At 38.8% G+C, this 21011-nt stretch overlaps 1 protein-coding gene across 11 annotated transcripts in view; it reads left to right on the plus strand.

Moving 5' to 3' along the window:
- The window catches only part of CFAP70 (cilia and flagella associated protein 70), a 104684-nt gene that overhangs the window by 23902 nt on the left and 59771 nt on the right, over positions 1 to 21011 (plus strand). For all 11 annotated transcript variants that reach the window (XM_019034553.3, XM_055353487.2, XM_055353490.2 and 8 more), the window contains 2 exons: positions 3977 to 4076; positions 12142 to 12276. In XM_019034553.3, coding sequence (XP_018890098.3) covers positions 3977 to 4076; positions 12142 to 12276 — 235 coding nt within the window. The remainder of the gene's footprint in view (positions 1 to 3976; positions 4077 to 12141; positions 12277 to 21011) is intronic.

Consider the following 21011-nt stretch of genomic DNA (forward strand, 5'->3'; position numbering starts at 1 on the left):
GATGGTGGTTTAACCAAGGTGAATGCTTATTCCTCTTTTATATAAAAGAAGTCTGAGCTGGGCCTGGTGGCTCATGCCTATAATGCCAGCACTTTGGGAGGCAGGAGGATCTCTTGAAGCCAAGAGTTCAAGACCAGCCTGGGCAACAAAGTAAGACCCTGGCTTACAAAAAAAAAAAAAAAAAGAAGAAGAAGAAATTAGTGTGGTGCAGATACATACCTGTAGTCTTACTACTTGTGAGGCTGACATGATAGGATTGCTTGAGCCCAGGAGGTTGAGGCTGCAGTGAGCTGTGATTGCGTCACTGCACTCTAGCCTGGGCAATGGAGTGACACCTTGTCTCTTAAAAAAAAAAAAAAAACTCGGCCAGGTGCAATGGCTCACAACTGTAATCCCAGTGCTTTGAAAGGCCGAGGCGGGTGGATCACGAGGTCAAGAGATTGAGACCATCCTGGCCAACATGGTGAAACCCCGTCTCTACTAAAAATACAAAAATTAGCTGGGCATGGTGGTGCTCACCTGTAGTCCCAGCTACTCGAGAGGCTGAAGCAGGAGAATCGCTTGAACCCAGGAGGTGGAGGTTGTAGTGAGCCGAGATCACGCCACTGCATTCCAGCCTGGCGACAGAGTGAGACTCCATCTCAAAAAAAAAAAAAAAAAAGGAGTCCAGAATTGGTATGTATGATGGTTACACAGTGTTATTAGGTATCCAGGCTCCGTCTTTCCTTTTATTCTACCTTCTTAACTATGTGACTTCCATCCACAAGGTTGTATCATGGTGCAAAGGTGGCTGCTGGAGCTCCAGCTTGCACACTCACATTTCTGGCAGAAATTTGGAAGAGGAGAATGGTTATGGATAAAAAAGGACACATTGCTGCCTGTCTTAACCCCTCTTCTGGAACCTTCCTGGAATCTGGCAACTTCTGTTTATGTCTCATTAGCCAACCTCTAGATGCAAGAAGGCTAGACAATAAAGTGTTTTAGTTGAACACATTGTCACCCAGGCTAAATCAAGATTTAATTACTAAAGAACAGGTACACTGATATTGTGTAGGTAACTATCAGTCTTCGTCACAGTGACCTGGTTGTTAGAGATAGATGAGAATTGAGGGATTACCAATATATATATACAATATGAATGAACAACTCTGACTTTAAAAAAATGAATATCTGTTTTTTTAGGACAGCTTTAGATTTACAGAAAAATCGAGCAGAAAAATTGAGCAGATATTTTAGAGAATTTTTATATACCCCTGGTCGCCCACTTGGTCATGGTGTATAATTCTTTTTTATACATTGTTAGCTTTGATTTGCTAATATTTTATTGAGGATATGTTGTTGCCATTATTACCTTGAACAAATAGTTATCAGATCAATTAAGAATAAAAAACATTAACAAATTTATTTTACCTTCATTTATGACATTTCCTGATGCTCTTTCTTATGTTGATACAAGTTTTTTGACCCATGTCATTTTCCTTTTCTCTAAAGAACTTTTAGCATTTCTTGTAAGGCATGTTTACTGGCCAGAAACTCCTCTCATTTTTGTTTGTTCGAGAAAGGGTTTATTTCTCCTTCACGTTTGAAGGATAATTTTATTAGGTATGGAATTCTAAGTTGGCGGGTTTTTCTTTCACAACTTTAAATATTTTGCGCTACTGTCTTCTTGCTTGCATGGTTTCTGAAGAGAAGTCCAGTGTATTTCTAATCCTTGTTCTTCTGTAGGTAAAGTGTTTTTCCTCTGGTTTTTTCAAGATTTTCTTTTTTGCAGTTTGAAAATGATATGCCTAGATATAGTTGTTTGTTTGTTTGTTTTTGTCCTTATTCTGGTTGGTATTCTCTGAGATTCCTGGATCTGTGGTTTGGTGTCTGTCAGTTAATTTTGGAAAATTCTTAGCTACTATTACTTCAAATATTTCTTCTGCTCTTTTCTTTCTTCTTCTGTTATGCCTAATTACACCTTTGTAATTGTTCCACAAGTCTTGGATATTCTGTTATGATTTTTTGTTTTCATTTTTCTTCCTTTGCATTTCAGTTTGGGGAATTTCTATTCACATATACTCACATTCACTGATTTTATTTTCCTCAGCCATGTCCAGTCAACTGATAAGCCCATCAAATGAATTATTCATTTTTGTTTGTGTTTTTGATATCTAGCATTTCCTTTTGATTCTTTCTTAGAGTTTCCATCTCTGCTTACATTACCCATCTGTTCTTGCATGTTGCCTACTTTTTCCATAAGAGTCTTTAACATAATTATAGTTACTTTACATTTCCTATCTGATAATTCCAAAATCTATGTCATATCTTAGTCTAGGTCTTATAGTAGCTTTGTCTATTTGGACTATATTTTTTCTTGCCTTTTAGCATTCTTTATAGCCTTTTAATTTGGAAGCTAGCCATTATATATTGGGTAATAGGAATTGGGGTAACTAGTATTTTTAGTGTGAGGTTTTATGTTAATCTGGTTAGGAGCTGGGTTGTGTTTCTTGTTTGCTATAGTTGTAAGTGCCAGAGGCTTCAGTTTCCTTTTTCCCCCACCTCCCCTGTTGTCTTTGGATTTGCCCAAGAACTTCTCCAATAGAGTGGTTTGTAGCCCTCTCAGTTGTAATTCATTGTTATTATATTGAAACTCTGTTGATGTGGTGGCAAATTGTCGGGGAGAAGTATTCTATAACCTGTGATTACGTCTCAGTAAATAGGTTTGGGTAACCTGGGCTGTGACTTTCAGAAGTGTTTGATAATCTTTTTTTCCTCCTATCCCTGTGGAAGCTAGACAGGTTGGAGTTGTCTAAATGCCCTTCGCTGAGATCAGATAAGGATCTGGTAAAGTAGTTTCCCTTAAAGATCAACCCTTTGATAGGGAGAACACTGTGGCCATATTTCAAAATGGTTACTTTTCTTCTCTCCCTGCCTGAAATATGAGGGTATTTTTCTTCTATCTTCACTGTGAGAACTTGGTGGGGCTCCTGGATTTAAAACTTATGTAAGTGTGGGGACCCTTAACAGTGGGCTCCCTGGAGTTTTTCACTCCCAGCTAGTCCACATTTAGCCTCCAGCAATTTGTCAAAATTATCATTAAACTATTTCTACCGGTTGCTGGCACCATTGACTTCTGCTGTCTTTAAGCTGACTGCAGCTGTGATCCTCTGTGTTTTCCTGTCTCTCTCGATTTCAGGATGGCAGTTTTTGCCTTGTGACCTAAATTCTATGATGGATCTAAGAAATGTTGTTTATTTCAATTCAATCAACTTTTTTCTTGTTGCAAGGACAGGTGGGATTACTTCAAAGCTGTATTGGAGCTGAAACTGGATACTATTTTTACAATAGAAATAACCAATTTTATACCATTTGTAAACTTGTCTGATTATTTCTTTAGAATAAATCACTAGAAGTAGAATTTGTAGTCAATGATTATGGATATTTTTAAGGTTTTTGATTCATATTGCTAAATTGCTCTAAAAATGTTCAGTTTGCCTCTCTAGAAGTTGAGCAGAATTATTTTTGGAATGTTATAGATTTGGGAAAGTTTTAAAAACCACCAACCCAGTAAGAAAAAAAAAATTTTTTTTTGAGACAGGGTCTCACGGTGGCCCAGGTGAGAGTGGAATAGCACCATCACGGCTCACTATAGCCTTGACCTCCTGAGCTCAAGCCATCCTCCCACCTCAGCCTCCTCAAATAGCTGGGACCACAGGTATTCACTGCCATACCCAGCTAATTTTTTGTATTTTTCATAGAGATGGAATTTTGCCATGTTGCTCAGACCATCTCAAACACCTGGGTTCAAGCCGTCTACCTGCCTTGGCCTCTCAAAGTGCTGGCATTTACAGGCATGAGCCACTGAGCCGAGCCCCCCAGTTTTTATATATGTATATTGTATATTACTTTCTAAAAGAGAATATTTCCCTTTAACCTAAATTATACTGACTTTATTTTTGCATATAATGCTAATGGACTGATTCTTGATTTGCAGTTTTCAGAAGCGAATTGCCGATTGCCGGCTTTGGCCTGTAGAGATCACAAGAGTTCCTCTGGTCACTGTACCCAAAGGGAAAGCTGGAAAAACTGAAAAGGTAAATATGCCCCCTCAAAAATATTTATATAAGAAATGTAGAATCAGACCCGACCTGTTATTCTGCTTCAATTCTGATACCAAAAGAAAATGTGAATATAGCTGTTCTCCTAAGGGTGACTAGCTCATTCTGATTTGCCTTGAACGTCACTTGTTTTAGCACTGAAAGTCTCATGTCCCAGGAAAATCCTCTGTCGTGGGAAAAACCAGGATTATTGACCACCCTAGTTCCCCATTGTTCACTAAAGACTCTCTAGGCTTTATTACCAGATATCCTATTTCTCTTTGGCCCTTCACAATAGTTTTACCATAGGTTAAACTTGCCTTCTTAAAATGTTTTAGCCTGCTAATTAGTGTAATAGGGATCTTAGATATACTACTGTTTTTTAAAAGGTATAGCTTTGATGAGCCTAGTACATATTATCTATTGTTTTACCTGTGCATGTCTGGTCTTTTCTGCTTGTTCATAAACTCCCTGAGAGTAGGGGTCATGTAGTAAGCTGATTTGCATCCTCCATGGTACCTAGCATGATATACGGCAAATAGCAGACATTTAATAAGTATCTAAATTGTTTGGCTGACTTTAAACATAGGCTTTTTGCATAATAAAAATACTACCACTATGTAACCATTTCTCCCTTTGTAGTATGTAAGTATTGGCTAACTTTCCTTAGATTTCAAAACTACATATTATCTCATGAACATAGGACTTTTTTTTTTTTTTTTGAGATGGAGTCTTACTCTGTCGCCTAGGCTGGAGTACAGTGGCGCAATCTTGGCTCACTGCAACCTCTGCCTCCTGGGTTCAAACGATTCTCCTGCCTCAGCCTCCTGAGTAGCTGGGATTATAGGCACACACCACCACACCCGGCTAATTTTTGTATTTTTAGCAGAGACAGGGCTTCACCATGTTGGTCAGGCTGGTCTCGAACTCCTGACCTCATGATCCACCCGCCTCAGCCTCCCAAAGTGCTGGGATTATAGGTGTGAGCCACTGCGCCCAGCCAAGTGTAGGACTTTTAAGTCTAGTTGCCAATTATTATTATAATAGATGAAATCAAAGAGATTACTTTTATGCTTGGAATTAAATTTATTTTCTCTCACAAAATTGATCTTTTTCTCTATAAAAATTTTCTGTGGCAAACCATACAACCATTTAAATTGCTGTTAAAATATATTTATTAACATGTTCTTCATCTTTGCAATGAAAGTTTAGATGAGATCAAGTATGGTAAATACATGATAGGAGACTGTCATTCGTCCGCCTTCATCCATGGTAGATAGTGCTAATCAATCAAAGCACTCTTTCCTTTTGAACCAAGATAAATACAGATAATTTTTCTCAGCCAACTATGCTAAAACACCTCCACCATTAATGAGTATTTAGACATAAGTTAAAGCCTTTTTGTCATCACTGGTCCACATAATTTGTAAGGTCCCTTTTATTTGTATGAGTCTGTGAACTAAAGCTAAAAGCCATAGCTTCTGATTCCTTTAAGTTTTTTGTTATTGTTATTATTGTTGTTTTTTATAAAGCTTCACTTTCTGCTAAGAAGCCACATGGTGAAATTGACTTTTTGGTTGAATATATATATCAATTAATTTGAGTATGTATTGATTCAACTACTGCCTTTACTATTAACACTGGTTTTTTGTTTGTTTGTTTGTTTATGTTTATTTTATTATTATTATACTTTAAGTTTTAGGGTACATGTGCACAATGTGCAGGTTAGTTACATATGTATACATGTGCCGTGCTGGTGTGCTGCACCCATTAACTCGTCATTTAGCATTAGGTATATCTCCTAATGCTATCCCTCCCTGCTCCCCCGACCCCACAACCATCCCCAGAGTGTGATGTTCCCCTTCCTGTGTCCATGTGTTCTCATTTTTCAATTCCCACCTATGAGTGAGAACATCTGGTGTTTGGTTTTTTGTCCTTGCAATAGTTTACTGAGAATGATGATTTCCAATTTCATCCATGTCCCTACAAAGGACATGAACTCATCATTTTTTATGGCTACATAGTATTCCATGGTGTATATGTGCCACATTTTCTTAATCCAGTCTATCATTGATGGACATTTGGGTTGGTTCCAAGTCTTTGCTATTGTGAATAGTGCCGCAATAAACATATGTGTGCATGTTTCTTTATAGCAGCATGATTTATAGTCCTTTGGGTATATACCCAGTAATGGGATCACTGGGTCAAATGGTATTTCTAGTTCTAGATCCCTGAGGAATGGCCACACTGACTTCCACAATGGTTGAACTAGTTTACAGTCCCACCAACAGTGTAAAAGTGTTCCTATTTCTCCACATCCTCTCCAGCACCTGTTGTTTCCTGACTTTTTAATGATTGCCATTCTAACTGGTGTGAGATGATATCTCATTGTGGTTTTGGTTTGCATTTCTCTGATGGCCAGTGATGGTGAGCATTTTTTCATGTGTTTTTTGGCTGCATAAATGTCTTCTTTTGAGAAGTGTCTGTTCATGTCCTTCGCCCACTTTTTGATGGGATTGTTTGTTTTTTTCTTGTAAATTTGTTTGAGTTCATTGTAGATTCTGGATATTAGCCCTTTGTCAGATGAGTAGGTTGTGAAAATTTTCTCCAATTTTGTAGGTTGCCTGTTCACTCTGATGGTAGTTTCTTTTGCTGTGCAGAAGCTCTTGAGTTTAATTAGATCCCATTTGTCAATTTTGTCTTTTGTTGCCATTGCTTTTGGTGTTTTAGACATGAAGTCCTTGCCCATGCCTGTGTCCTGAATGGTAATGCCTAGGTTTTCTTCTAGGGTTTTTATGGTTTTAGGTCTAATGTTTAAGTCTTTAATCCATCTTGAATTAATTTTTGTATAAGGTGTAAGGAAGGGATCCAGTTTCAGCTTTCTACATATGGCTAGCCAGTTTTCCCAGCACCATTTATTAAATAGGGAATCCTTTCCCCATTGCTTGCTTTTCTCAGGTTTGTCAAAGATCAGATAGTTGTAGATATGCGGTGTTATTTCTGAGGGCTCTGTTCTGTTCCATTGATCTATATCTCTGTTTTGGTACCAGTACCATGCTGTTTGGGTTACTGTAGCCTTGTAGTATAGTTTGAAGTCAGGTAGCGTGATGCCTCCAGCTTTGTTCTTTTGGCTTAGGATTGACTTGGCGATGCGGGCTCTTTTTTGGTTCCATAACAACTTTAAAGTAGTTTTTTCCAATTCTGTGAAGAAAGTCATTGGTAGCTTGATGGGGATGGCATTGAATCTATAAATTACTTTGGGCAGTATGGCCATTTTCAAGATATTGATTCTTCCTACCCATGAGCATGGAATGTTCTTCCATTTCTTTGTATCCTCTTTTATTTTGTTGAGCAGTGGTTTGTAGTTCTCCTTGAAGAGGTCCTTCACATCCCTTGTAAGTTGGATTCCTAGGTATTTTATTCTCTTTGAAGCAATTGTGAATGGGAGTTCACTCATGATTTGGCTGTCTGTTTGTCTGTTATTGGTGTATAAGAATGCTTGTAATTTTTGCATATTGATTTTGTATCCTGAGACTTTGCTGAAGTTGCTTATCAGCTTAAGGAAATTTTGGGCTGAGACAATGGGGTTTTCTAGATATACAATCATGTCATCTGCAAACAGGGACAATTTGACTTCCTCTTTTCCTAATTGAATACCCTTTATTTCCTTCTCCTGCCTAATTGCCCTGGCCAGAAATTCCAACACTATGTTGAATAGGAATGGTGAGAGAGGGCATCCCTGTCTTGTGCCAGTTTTCAAAGGGAATGCTTCCAGTTTTTGCCCATTCAGTATGATATTGGCTGTGGGTTTGTCATAGATAGCTCTTATTATTTTGAGATACGTCCCATCAATACCTAATTTATTGAGAGTTTTTAGCATGAAGGGTTGTTGAATTTTTTCAAAGGACTTTTCTGCATCTATTGAGATAATCATGTGGTTTTTGTCTTTGGTTCTGTTTATATGCTGGATTACATTTATTGATTTGTGTATATTGAACCAGCCTTGCATCCCAGGGATGAAGCCCACTTGATCATGGTGGATAAGCTTTTTGATGTGCTGCTGGATTCGGTTTGCCAGTATTTTATTGAGGATTTTTGCATCAATGTTCATCAAGGATATTGGTCTAAAATTCTCTTTTTTGGTTGTGTCTCTGCCAGGCTTTGGTATCAGGATGATGCTGGCCTCATAAAATGAGTTAGGGAGGATACCCTCTTTTTCTATTGATTGGAATTGTTTCAGAAGGAATGGTACCAGTTCCTCCTTGTACCTCTGGTAGAATTTGGCTGTGAATCCATCTGGTCCTGGACTCTTTTTGGTTGGTAAGCTATTGATTATTGCCACAATTTCAGAGCCTGTTGTTGGTCTATTCAGAGATTCAACTTCTTCCTGGTTTAGTCTTGGGAGGGTGTATGTGTCAAGGAATTTATCCATTTCTTTTAGATTTTCTAGTTTATTTGCGTAGAGGTGTTTGTAGTATTCTCTGATGGTAGTTTGTATTTCTGTGGGATCGGTGGTGATATCCCCTTTATCATTTTTTATGGCGTCTATTTGATTCTTCTCTCTTTTCTTCTTTATTAGTCTTGCTAGCAGTCTATCAATTTTGTTGATCCTTTCAAAAAACCAGCTCCTGGATTCATTAATTTTTTGAAGGGTTCTTTATGTCTCTATTTCCTTCAGTTCTGCTCTGATTTTAGTTATTTATTGCCTTCTGCTAGCTTTTGAATGTGTTTGCTCTTGCTTTTCTAGTTCTTTTAATTGTGATGTTAGGGTGTCAATTTTGGATCTTTCCTGCTTTCTCTTGTGGGCATTTAGTGCTATAAATTTCCCTCTACACACTTCTTTGAATGTGTCCCAGAGATTCTGGTATGTTGTGTCTTTGTTCTCGTTGGTTTCAAAGAACATCTTTATTTCTGCCTTCATTTCGTTATGTACCCAATAGTCATTCAGGAGCAGGTTGTTCAGTTTCCATGTATTTGAGCAGTTTTGAGTGAGTTTCTTACTCCTGAGTTCTAGTTTGATTGCACTGTGGTCTGAGAGACAGTTTGTTATAATTTCTGTTCTTTTACATTTGCTGAGGAGAGCTTTACTTCCAACTATGTGGTCAATTTTGGAATAGGTGTGGTGTGGTGCTGAAAAAAATGTATATTCTGTTGATTTGGGGTGGAGAGTTCTGTAGATGTCTGTTAGGTCCACTTGGTGCAGAGCTGAGTTCAATTCCTGGGTATCCTTGTTAACTTTCTGTCTCGTTGATCTGTCTAATGTTGACAGTGGGGTGTTAAAGTCTCTCATTATTATTGTGTGGGAGTTTAGGTCTCTTTGTAGGTCACTTAGGACTTGCTTTATGAATGCGGGTGCTCCTGTATTGGGTGCATATATATTTAGGATAGTTAGCTCTTCTTGTTGAATTGATCCCTTTACCATTATGTAATGGCCTTCTTTGTCTCTTTTGATCTTTGCTCGTTTAAAGTCTGTTTTATCAGAGACTAGGATTGCAACCCCTGCCTTTTTTTGTTTTCCATTTGCTTGGTAGATCTTCCTCCATCCTTTTAGTTTGAGCCTATGTGTGTCCCTGCACGTGAGATGGGTTTCCTGAATACAGCACACTGATGGGTCTTGACTCTTTATCCAATTTGCCAGTCTGTGTCTTTTAATTGGAGCATTTCGCCCATTTACATTTAAGGTTAATATTGTTATGTGTGAATTTGATCCCGTCATTATGATGTTAGCTGGTTATTTTGCTCATTGGTTGATGCAGTTTCTTCCTAGCCTCAATGGTCTTTACAATTTGGCATGATTTTGCAGCGGCTGGTACCGGTTGTTCCTTTCCATGTTTAGTGCTTCCTTCAGGAGCTCTTTTAGGGCAGGCCTGGTGGTGACAAAATCTCTTAGCATTTGCTTGTCTGTAAAGTATTTTATTTCTCCTTCACTTATGAAGCTTAGTTTGGCTGGATATGAAATTCTGTGTTGAAAATTCTTTTCTTTAAGAATGTTGAATATTGGCCCCCACTCTCTTCTGGCTTGTAGAGTTTCTGCCACCAGATCCGCTGTTAGTCTGATGGGCTTCCCTTTGTGGGTAACCTGACCTTTCTCTCTGGCTGCCCTTAACATTTTTTCCTTCATTTCAACTTTGGTGAATCTGACAATTATGTGTCTTGGAGTTGCTCTTCTCGAGGAGTATCTTTGTGGCATTCTCTGTATTTCCTGAATCTGAATGTTAGCCTGCCTTGCTAGATTGGGGAAGTTCTCCTGGATAATATCCTGCAGAGTGTTTTCCAACTTGGTTCCATTCTCCCTGTCACTTTCAGGTACACCAATCAGACATAGATTTGGTCTTTTCACATAGTCCCATATTTCTTGGAGGCTTTGTTTGTTTCTTTTTATTCTTTTTTCTCTAAACTTCCCTTCTCGCTTCATTTCATTCATTTCATCTTCCATCACTGATACTCTTTCTTCCAGTTGATCACATCGGCTCCTGAGGCTTCTGCATTCTTCACGTAGTTCTCGAGCCTTGGCTTTCAGCTCCATCAGCTCCTTTAAGCACTTCTCTGTATTGGTTATTCTAGTTATATATTTGTCTAAATTTTTTTCGAAGTTTTTAACTTCTTTGCCTTTGGTTTGAATTTCCTCCTGTAGCTCAGAGTAGTTTGATTGTCTGAAGCCTTCTTCTCTCAACTCGTCAAAGTCATTCTCCATCCACCTTTGTTCCATTGCTGGTGAGGAACTGCATTCCTTTGGAGGAGGAGAGGCACTCTGCTTTTTAGAGTTTCCAGTTTTTCTGCTCTGTTTTTTCCCCATCTTTGTGGTTTTATCTACTTTTGGTCTTTGACGATGGTGATGTACAGATGGGTTTTTGGTGTGGATGTCCTTTCTGTTTGTTAGTTTTCCTTCTAACAGACAGGACCCTCAGCTGCAGGTCTGTTGGAGTTTGCCAGAGGTCCACTCCAGACCCTGTTTGCCTGGGTATCAGCAGCGGTGGCTGCAGAACAGCGGATTTTCATGAACCACGAATGCTGCTGTCTGATTGTTCCTCTGGAAGTTTTGTCTCAGAGGAGTACCCGGCCGTGTGAGGTGTCAGTCTGCCCCTACTGGGGGATGCCTCCCAGTTAGGCTGCTCGGGGGTCAGGGGTCAGGGACCCACTTGAGGAGGCAGTCTGCCCGTTCTCAGATCTCCAGCTGCGTGCTGGGAGAACCACTGCTCTCTTCAGAGCTGTCAGACAGGGACATTTAAGTCTGCAGAGGTTACTGCTGTCTTTTTGTTTGTCTGTGCCCTGCCCCCAGAGGTGGAGCCTACAGAGGCAGGCAGGCCTCCTTGAGCTGTGGTGGGCTCCACCCAGTTGGAGCTTCCTGGCTGCTTTGTTTACCTAAGCAAGCCTGGGCAATGGGGGGCGCCCCTCCCCCAGCCTTGCTGCCGCCTTGCATTTTGATCTCAGACTGCTGTGCTAGCAATGAGTGAGACTCCGTGGGCGTAGGACCCTCCGAGCCAGGTGCGGGATATAATCTCCTGGTGCACCATTTTTTAAGCCCGTCAGCAAAAGCGCAGTATTAGGGTGGGAGTGACCCAATTTTCCAGGTGCCGTCTGTCACCCATTTCTTTGACTAGGAAAGGGAACTCCCTGACCCCTTGCGCTTCCCGAGTGAGGCAGTGCCTCGCCCTGCTTCAGCTCGCACATGGTGCGCTGCACCCACTGACCTGTGCCCACTGTCTGGCACCCCCTAGTGAGATGAACCCTGTACCTCAGATGGAAATGGAGAAATCACCTGTCTTCTGCGTCGCTCATGCTGGGAGCTGTAGACCGGAGCTGTTCCTATTCGGCCATCTTGGCTGCCCCCCCGCCCCATTAACCTGTTTATATGCATTTTCTCAGTGATCGTGGTATTATTAAACCCATTTTGAAGATAAAGAAGGCCCAAAATGTCTTACATAACTGGCCCAAATTCACATAACTGGCTAAGTAGTAGAGTTAGTTTCTAAAACTAGGCCTTTGAACTGCTGAGTCAGAGCTCGATACCTTATATTACATTGCTTATAGCACTAACAACTCTCTGGTTTTATTCCTTTAGACTGATGAAGAAGCTCAGCTTTCGTTTCATGGTGTGGCTTATGTTAATATGGTCCCATTGTTGTATCCAGGTGTGAAGAGAATTCGGGGAGCTTTTCATGTTTACCCTTACCTAGACAGTGTAGTTCATGAAAAGGTAAGAAAAAATTGCATAAAAATCATCATGGTAATTTATCCTTTATATATCTGTTTACTTACATCTTTAGCATATACATCTTTGCAACTGATATTTAGAACCAGTTGGTATACTAGGATATTAAATATATAGCCTTACAGTCATTCTGCATTGGACCTTAAAAAATTTAGGATAATGAAAAGACAAAAACTGAAAACCTAAATCTCTATCAACAGGTGAACAGAGAACACAGAAAAACAAATTGTGTGGTACCTCTGTACAATGGAATACTACTCAACAATAAAAAGAAATGAGCTAATGATACATGCAACAGCACGGATGAATCTAAAATGCATTATGCTAAATGAAAGAAGCCAGACAAAAGAGAGAAAAGAGAGTACTTTTTTTTTTTTTTTTTTTTTTTTTAGAGATGTGGGTCTCACTTTGGAGTGCAGTGGCACAATCATAGCTCACTACTGCCTCAAATTCCTGGGCTCAAGGGATCCTTCTGCCTCAGCCTTTTGAATAGCTGGGACTACAGATGTGCACCACTGTGCCTGGCTATTTAAAAACATTTTTTTAAATAGAGACAGGGTCTTGAAAAGTACATTCTGTATAATTACATTTATATGCAATTCTGGGAAAGTAATTTATCTATATTGATAAAAAGCAGATTAATGGTTACCTGGGAACAGGGATAGAAGGAGGGATGTATTACAAAGGAATGAGAGGAAAATATTAGGGATGATGGAAATGATGGTTATCTTGATTGTGATGATGGTTTCATATGTATACACATATGTCAAAATTGATGAAATGATATACTTTAAATATGTATGGTTTATTTTTTATTGTACTTTAATTTTACCTCAATGAATTTGGATACAAAACTTTCAGCATTTTAAGTGTGACTGGGTGTGGTGGCTCACACCTGTAATTCCAGCACTGTGGGAGGCAGAGGCAGGCAGATTGCCTGAGGCCAAGAGTTGGAAACCAGCCTGGCTAACATGGCAAAAACCCGTCTCTACTAAAAATACAAAAATTTGCAAAGTGTGGTGGCAGGCATCTGTAATCCCAGCCACTCAGGAGGCTGAGGCAAGAGAATTGCTTGAACCTGGGAGGCGGAGGTTACAGTGAGCCGAAATTACACCACTGCACTACAGCCTGGGCAACAGAGCAAGACTCTGTCTTAAAAAATATATATAAGAAAAAGAAAAAAAAAAGTCTGTTGTTGTTAAATATGGAAAAACTGAAATCCATGTGGTAATTAATGAACTAGAATATGAACTATAATTTTTTTTTTCCATTTTTAGGTGTAAAAATGTTAAAATCATATATTCGAGCAAAAAATCAGTTTCATCATGTTGCTTCCTAGGAGAAAATGAGGCTTTGTAAAACACACAACAATAACAAAAATGTATTATTATGTCACTGTTATTAGGACAGCTATTTTTCAATAATAAATTTATGAAAACCCCATCATCTAGTTGTACACTAACTGAGTAGTAAACTGTTTCTACATCAGTATCTTTTGAACTAGAAGCCACATTTATAGGAATTTATTTATTTGTTTTTGAGATGGAGTCTCGCTGTGTTGCCCAAGCTGGAGTGCAATGGCGTGATCTCGGCTTACTGCAACCTCTTTCTCCCGGGTTCAAGCAATTCTCCTGCCTCAGCTTCCCAAGTAGCTGGGATTACAGGTGCATGCTACCACGCGTGGCTAATTTTTTGTATCTTTAGTAGAAACTAGGTTTCACCATGTTAGACAGGCTGGTCTTAAACTCCTGACCTCAGATGATCCACCCACCTTGGCCTCCCAAAGTGCTGGGATTACAGGCATGAGCCACTGCGCCCGGCCAGGAATTTATTTTAAGGGCATAATTTAATAGGTTCAAAAATCTCATATTCATGAAAACTTTTTGAAACCTATAATAGCAAAAACTAAAAATGAGGTTAAATGTTTACTAATAGAGGAAGGCTTAGTAAATCATAGTAAATAAAAATGATGAAATATGTAGCCATTAAAAATAATACTTTATAGGCCACGCCTATAATCCCAGCACTCTAGGAGGCCGAGGCGGGCGGATCACCTGAGGTCAAGAGCTTGAGACCGTCCTGGCCAACATGGTGAAACCCTGTCTCTACTAAAAATACAAAAATTTGCTGGGCGTGATGTTGTGTGCCTGTAGTTCCAGCTATCAGGAGGCTGAGGCAGGAGAACTGCTTGAACCTGGGAAGCAGAGGTTGCAGTGAGCCGAGATTGTGCCACTGCACTCCAGCCTGGAGACAGAGCGAGACTCCATCTCAAGAAAAAAAAAAAAAAAGGATAATTATTAAAGTTTTATAGATAGTTAAATGGGAAAGAAGGCTGGGCATGGTGGCTCACACCTGTAATCCCAGCATTTCAGGAGGCTGAGGTGGGAGGATCACTTGAGCCCAGGAGTTCAAGACCACCCAGGGCAAAATAGCAGGACCCTATCTCTACAAAAAAATTTTTTTTTTGATTAGCAGAGCATGGTGGCACATTCCTGTAGTCCCAGCTACTCCAGAGGCTGAGGTAGGAGGATCGAGGGAGCCAAGGAGGTCAAGGCTGCAGTGAGCTGTGATTGTGCTACTGTACTCCGCCTGAGTGACAAAGTGAGACCTTGTCTCAAAAAAAATTAAAAATAAAAAAATGAGAGAAAAGAATGCAAATGTTACATATAACATAGATCAAAATAAATTTCAGATTAATTTATTAAAATAAGTTAAATGTGAAGACTATAAAAATGAATATTAAAGATATGAATTAAGAGAAAACTTCCTAGGCTTGAAAGCAGTGAAAAGTATGAAAGAAAGTATTTCGTTTACCAAAAACATCAAGTTTCTATATATAAAATAAACCTTCATAAACAAAATTAAAATGTAACTGAAGAACTAGGGAAAATATTTGAATACATATCAGAAAGATAGCTACTATTTCTGAAATACAGTAGTTTCCTGAGAGATAGCTACTATTCCTGAAATATAGTAGTTTTTTCAATCTAGAAGAATAACAAACTTTTTCTTAATGGGCAAGGTATGTGAAATAGCAGTTCACAAAAGAAGTGTCAATGGCCAACAGATATAAGAAGAGACATCTGGCCTTATTTATTAATCAAGGAATTATAAATTTAAATAATGGTAGTTATCATTTTACTTGAGAAGTTCGACAATTCTTTAAAATATGATAATGCCCATTGGTGGTAAAGGTGTGATAATGTTATAGAACCAAACTGATGTTTGCTCACCTGGTACAGTAAAACCACATATATGCACCAAGGTTTGCAGTGATAGAAAGAAAGGCTTTCATTGCAGGTTGTCAAGCAAGGAAGACCAGGCGCTAAATTATCAAATCCTGACCTCCCTGATGGCTTGCAGGCAATGATTTTTAAAGGCAGAGGTAAATTTCAGGAAAGCAGAAGCTACAGGCAAAATCATAAATCAATATATGCAAGTTACACATTGGTTTAAGCTTAAAAGGGCAGGATATGTTGAGGCGGGGGTAGGGGAGGCTTGCAAGTGGTAGGTAGATTCAAAGATTTTCTGATTTGCAATTGTTAAGGAAGAGAGGCTTTGTTTAAAAATTTGGGGTCGTAGAAAAATGTTAACTGGCTAGGGGGAGTCACTTTCTCCAAGCACCCCAGGAAGAAATTTAGAACAAAGGACCATATAGTTGAGTCTTCACTTCCTCCTTAGCTGGAGGCCGATCCATTCAGCTGATCTGAGTGCCGGCTGATCCTTTCAGTGGTTTCTCGGTGGGGTCTGAGGCTCAGAAAGAAACTCAAGGACATATGTTAAGATGTTATGTTTAGTTTCTATAAAGCAAACATCTCTTGAACTTTAACTTCCTTGGTTATTGTTTTAGGCTACTATTACCTTCTTGTTTAAGTTATTTATTTCTGGGGCTAGCTAGGTGCCTAGAATTTCTCTTGAAGGAACTTCAGAATTTTCCATTATTTCCATGTCTGGGGAGCACAGGCCTCTAAAAAGAGGATCCTTGCTCCATCTCAGTAAAACAACTTTCACTCACTGCTAGTAGAAGCGTAATTGGTAAAAACTTTTTGCAAAAAACGTATTGTCCATATGTATTCAAAAGCTTGAAATACTTATATCCTTTCCAATAGGACTTCTACTTCTAGGAAACTATTTCAAGGGAATAATTGGAAATGTATCCAAACCTTTCCATATGAAGATACTCTTGTTGAATCTGAGGGAAACAGTGTATCATAATAGAAAAGTTATGAGGTTTGATAACCCATTCAGGCAGCCTAGAGTTTGAATTCTGAAACTGCCATTTACTAGCTGGATGACTTCAGGCAAGTGACTAAATTTGTCTCACCTTTACTGTATTCATCAGTAAAATGGAGGCAATGCTTGTTTCCTAGAATTGTTTTACCTATTAAATGAGATGAAATATATAAAGCACTAGGAATGTAGTTGGCACACAGAAAATTTTAACTGTCGCTTTTATTATACACATATGATAGGGGAATATTGTTCATATATTAAAAATTATCCTCATGAAAAATTTTAAAACATGAAAGAATGCAAATGATAGTCTGTTAAATGAAAGTCAAAATATAAATATGATCACATTTTTTCAGAATAATTTTAAAAATATATAGAAAACATTGGAAAGGAAATGTCTCTGGCTATGGCCAAGTGAGGAGGTTGACAAATCATCTCACCACAAAAGCAACCATAAAGCTGGACAAATGGACAAAAAAGTCATTTCACCATCCTCAAAATTGCCCAAAAGCATCAACAAGCTGAGAACTACTAATGCATGAAAAGCGAAGGAGTTTGAGGCCTTCTTGTCTGGGGCTGCTCTGTCTTCCCCACCCTCACCTTTAGCTCAAGAATGCATGAAAGATGATTCAGTGGGGGTGAGCTGAATGCCAAGCCCCATTGCTACTCTGTCTCATTACAATCATGATGGAAGGCAAAGGGGAAGCAGGCATGTCACATGGTGAGAGAAAGAGCATAAAAGAGAGGAGAGCGGTGCCAGATTACTTTTTAACAAGCAGATCTCTTTGTAACTAACAGAGTGAGAACTCATTACTTCAAGGATAGCACCAAGCCATTTATGAGAGATCTACCCCGTGACCCTAACACCTCCCACCAGGCCCTACCTACAACACTGGGGATCATATTTCTTTTCTTTTTTCTTTCTTCCTTTTTTTTGAGACATGGTCTTCTCACTCTGTCACCCACTGGAGGGGGCTCACATTTCAACATGAGATTTCTAGAGGATAAAGAGCGAAACTACGTCAAAATGGCAATCTTGGTGGAAGGCAACCAACAATATGTAATAAGAGTCCCAAGAGGGAAGAGTATAAAGATATAATGTCTGAAAATATCCCACATTTGATGAAGACATGAATTTACAGATCCAAGGAGTTCAGAAAATCCCAGTTAGGATCAGCACACAGAGACCCAAAATATACACATTATATATAGTCAAATGAAAGAGAGAGACAAAGAGAACATCATGAATGCAACAGGAGAAAAACAACTCATCACTTACAGGGGAGAATCAATATGGTTAACCACTGATTTTTCATCTGAAACAATGGAAGCCAGAAGGCAGTGGAATAACATATGCAAAATTCTGAAAGAAAAACACACATACACAAAAACTACCAACCAAAAACAAAGGCAGGGCTGGGTGCGGTGGCTCATGCCTGTAATCCCAGCACTTTGGGAGGTAGAGGTGGGTGGATCACCTGAGGTCAGGAGTTTGAGACCAGCCTGGCCAACATGATGTGACCCTGTATCTACTAAAAATACAAAAGTTACCTGGGCATGGTGGCGTGCACCTGTAATCCCAGCTGCTCAAGAGGCTGAGGCAGGAGAATTCCTGAGGCAGGAGGTTATAGTGAGCCAAGATCGTGCCACTGCACTCCAGCCTAGATGACAGAGTGAGACTCTCTCTCAATAAAAGAAACAAAAACAACAAAGGCAAAATAAAGACATCCCCAGATAAATGCTGAAAGAATTTGTTGCTAGGAAACATGCCTTGCAAGAAATACTAAAGGAGGTCTTTCAGCTTGAAAGGAAATGGCACCAGTTGCTAACTTGAATCCATAAGAAGAAATGAGGAATACTTGAAATGGTTATAAGTTAATATAAAGGAGTTTAGAAATAGATCTTTTTCATTTTTACTCTTCTTTAGAAGATATGATTGGATAAAGTATTAGTTATACTGTTGGGTTAACATATAGATTTAATTTGTATGATAATAGCATAAAGGAAGGAGGATAGAATGGAGCTATAGCGGAGCAAAATTTCTGTATTTTACCAGAATTAAGTTAGTATTGACGTGAAATAGATTATTAGTTAGGATGTATATTGTAATCCCTAAGTAACCACTAAGAAAATTGTGCGTGTATACATACACATATGCACATATATGTGTGTATGTCCATACATATTATATATACGTATATATTTATGTGTACATCATATATATATATATATCTCAACAAAGGAATTAAATGGGATATCACAAATATTTATTTAACATAAGGTAGTTAAAGGAAGAACAGAACAACAAAAAACAGATGATATATAGAAAACAAATAGCATGGAAAATAAAAATCTAAGTATTTCAACAATAATATTATATGTAAGTGATCTAAACACACCGATAAAAGGATAGAAATTATTAAATTGGATTTACAAAAAAATCAAGATTCAACTATATACTGTTTATAGTAGACACACCTTAGGTTCAAATACACAGAAGTTTGAAGTAAAAAGGTACAAAAGATATACTATGGAAACAGAAAATGTAGTAGCTGAGTAACTACAATAATACCAGACAAAATAGTTTTTAAGACTAGAAATACATATTACTGAAGACAGAATGGCCTGTCACAATGATTAAAGCATCAATTCATCAGGAAGACAGGACAATTATAAGTGTATACACACTTAACAGTACAACACAATCACCTCATAATACTTGAAGCAAAACCCAACAGAATTGAAAGGAGAAATAGGCAATTTGGCAATAATATTTAGAAATTTCAGTATCCTACTCTCAATACTTGAAAAGACAACTGTATGGAAAATCTGGCCAGGTACAGTGGCTCAAGCCCGTAATCCCAGGACTTTAGAAGGCTGAAATGAGAGGATTGCTTGAGCTCAGAAGTTGGAGACCAGCCTGGCAAAATGGCAAAACTCCGTCTCTACAAAAAATTGAAAAATTGTCTGGGTGTGTTGTTTGTGCATGCCTGTGGTCCCACCACTTGGGAGGCTGAGGTAGGTGGATCACTTGAGCCCAGCAAGCAATCAAGGCTGCAATGAGCTGTGATCATGCCACTGCACTCCAGCTTGGGTGACAAGAGTGAGACCCTGTCTCAAAACAACAACAACAAAAAAGAATATCTATGGTAAGTATAAACTTACCATACAACCCAACAAATCATTTCTAGGAATTTCTAAGAGAAAAGAAAACCTGTATTTACATGAAGACATATATGTGAATGTTTATTGCAGCATTATTTGTAATAGCTAAAATCTCACAATAATACAAATGTCTGCAGATAGTGAATAGATAAACAAAATGTGGTATATGTATACAAGGGAATACTATTTTGCAGTGAAAAGAAATTAACTACTAATGGTGTAAAATCCCCAAATCACTGAATCATGCACTTTAAATGTGTACATTGTATATATGTGAATATCTCAATAAAGCTGTTTTTTTTTTTTTTGAGATGGGGTCTCACTCTGTCACCCAGGCTAGAGTGCAGTGGTACTATCATAGCTCACTGCAGCCTTGAACTACTGGGCTCAAGTAATCCTTTGCCTTAGCCTCCTGAGTAACCGGACTATAGGCATATGCCACCACATCCAGCTAATTAAAACAAAAAAATTTTTTTTGTAGAGACAGTCTCACTGTGTTGCCCAGGCTGGTATCAAACTCCTGGGCTGAAACGATCCTCCTGCCTCGGCCTCCCAAAGTGCTGGGATTACAGGTGTGAGTAACCGTGCCCAGCCTGTTTTTTAAAAAAAGTAGTGAACTTGGGCCAGGTGTGGTGGCTCACACCTGTAATCCCAGCACTTTGGGAGGCCGAGGTGGGCAGATCATTGAGGCCAGGAGTTTGAGACAAGCCTGGGCAACATGGTGAGACCCTATCTTTATAAAAAATACAAAAATTAGCTGGGGTGGTGGCATGTGCCTGTGTCCCAGCTACTCAGGAGGCTGAGGTGAGCTGATGGCTTGAGCCCAGAAGGTAGAGGTTGCAGTGAGCTGTGATTGTGCCACTGCATTCCAGTCTAGGTGACAGAGTGAGACTCTTTCTCAAATAAATAAATAACTAAAATAAAAAATAAAAAAGTAATGAACCAACTGACACATGCTATAGCACGGACGAACCTCAAAAACATGCTAAGTGAAAGAAGGCAGATGCAAAAGACTGTGTATTGTATGATACCACTTATATGAAATACTCTTATTATAGAACATACCCCAGAGATGTTAAAATTTGAGAAAGCTTGTGTCTTTGAATCTATGAAATACAGTATTTATCACAGAGGTGGTAGGATTGTGAGTGATTTTTAGTATTTACAATTAATATTGTTGGATTGTTTTCAAACAGCTTTATTGAGGTATAATTGATAAACTGCATTTATTTAAATTGTACAATATTAAAGTTTTGACATATCTGTACATCTGTGAAACTGTCACCACAATCAAGATAATGAACATACACACATTACCCCCC

This window comes from Gorilla gorilla, chromosome 8 (assembly GCF_029281585.2).
Source record: "Gorilla gorilla gorilla isolate KB3781 chromosome 8, NHGRI_mGorGor1-v2.1_pri, whole genome shotgun sequence".
Taxonomy (NCBI): Eukaryota; Metazoa; Chordata; class Mammalia; order Primates; family Hominidae; genus Gorilla; species Gorilla gorilla.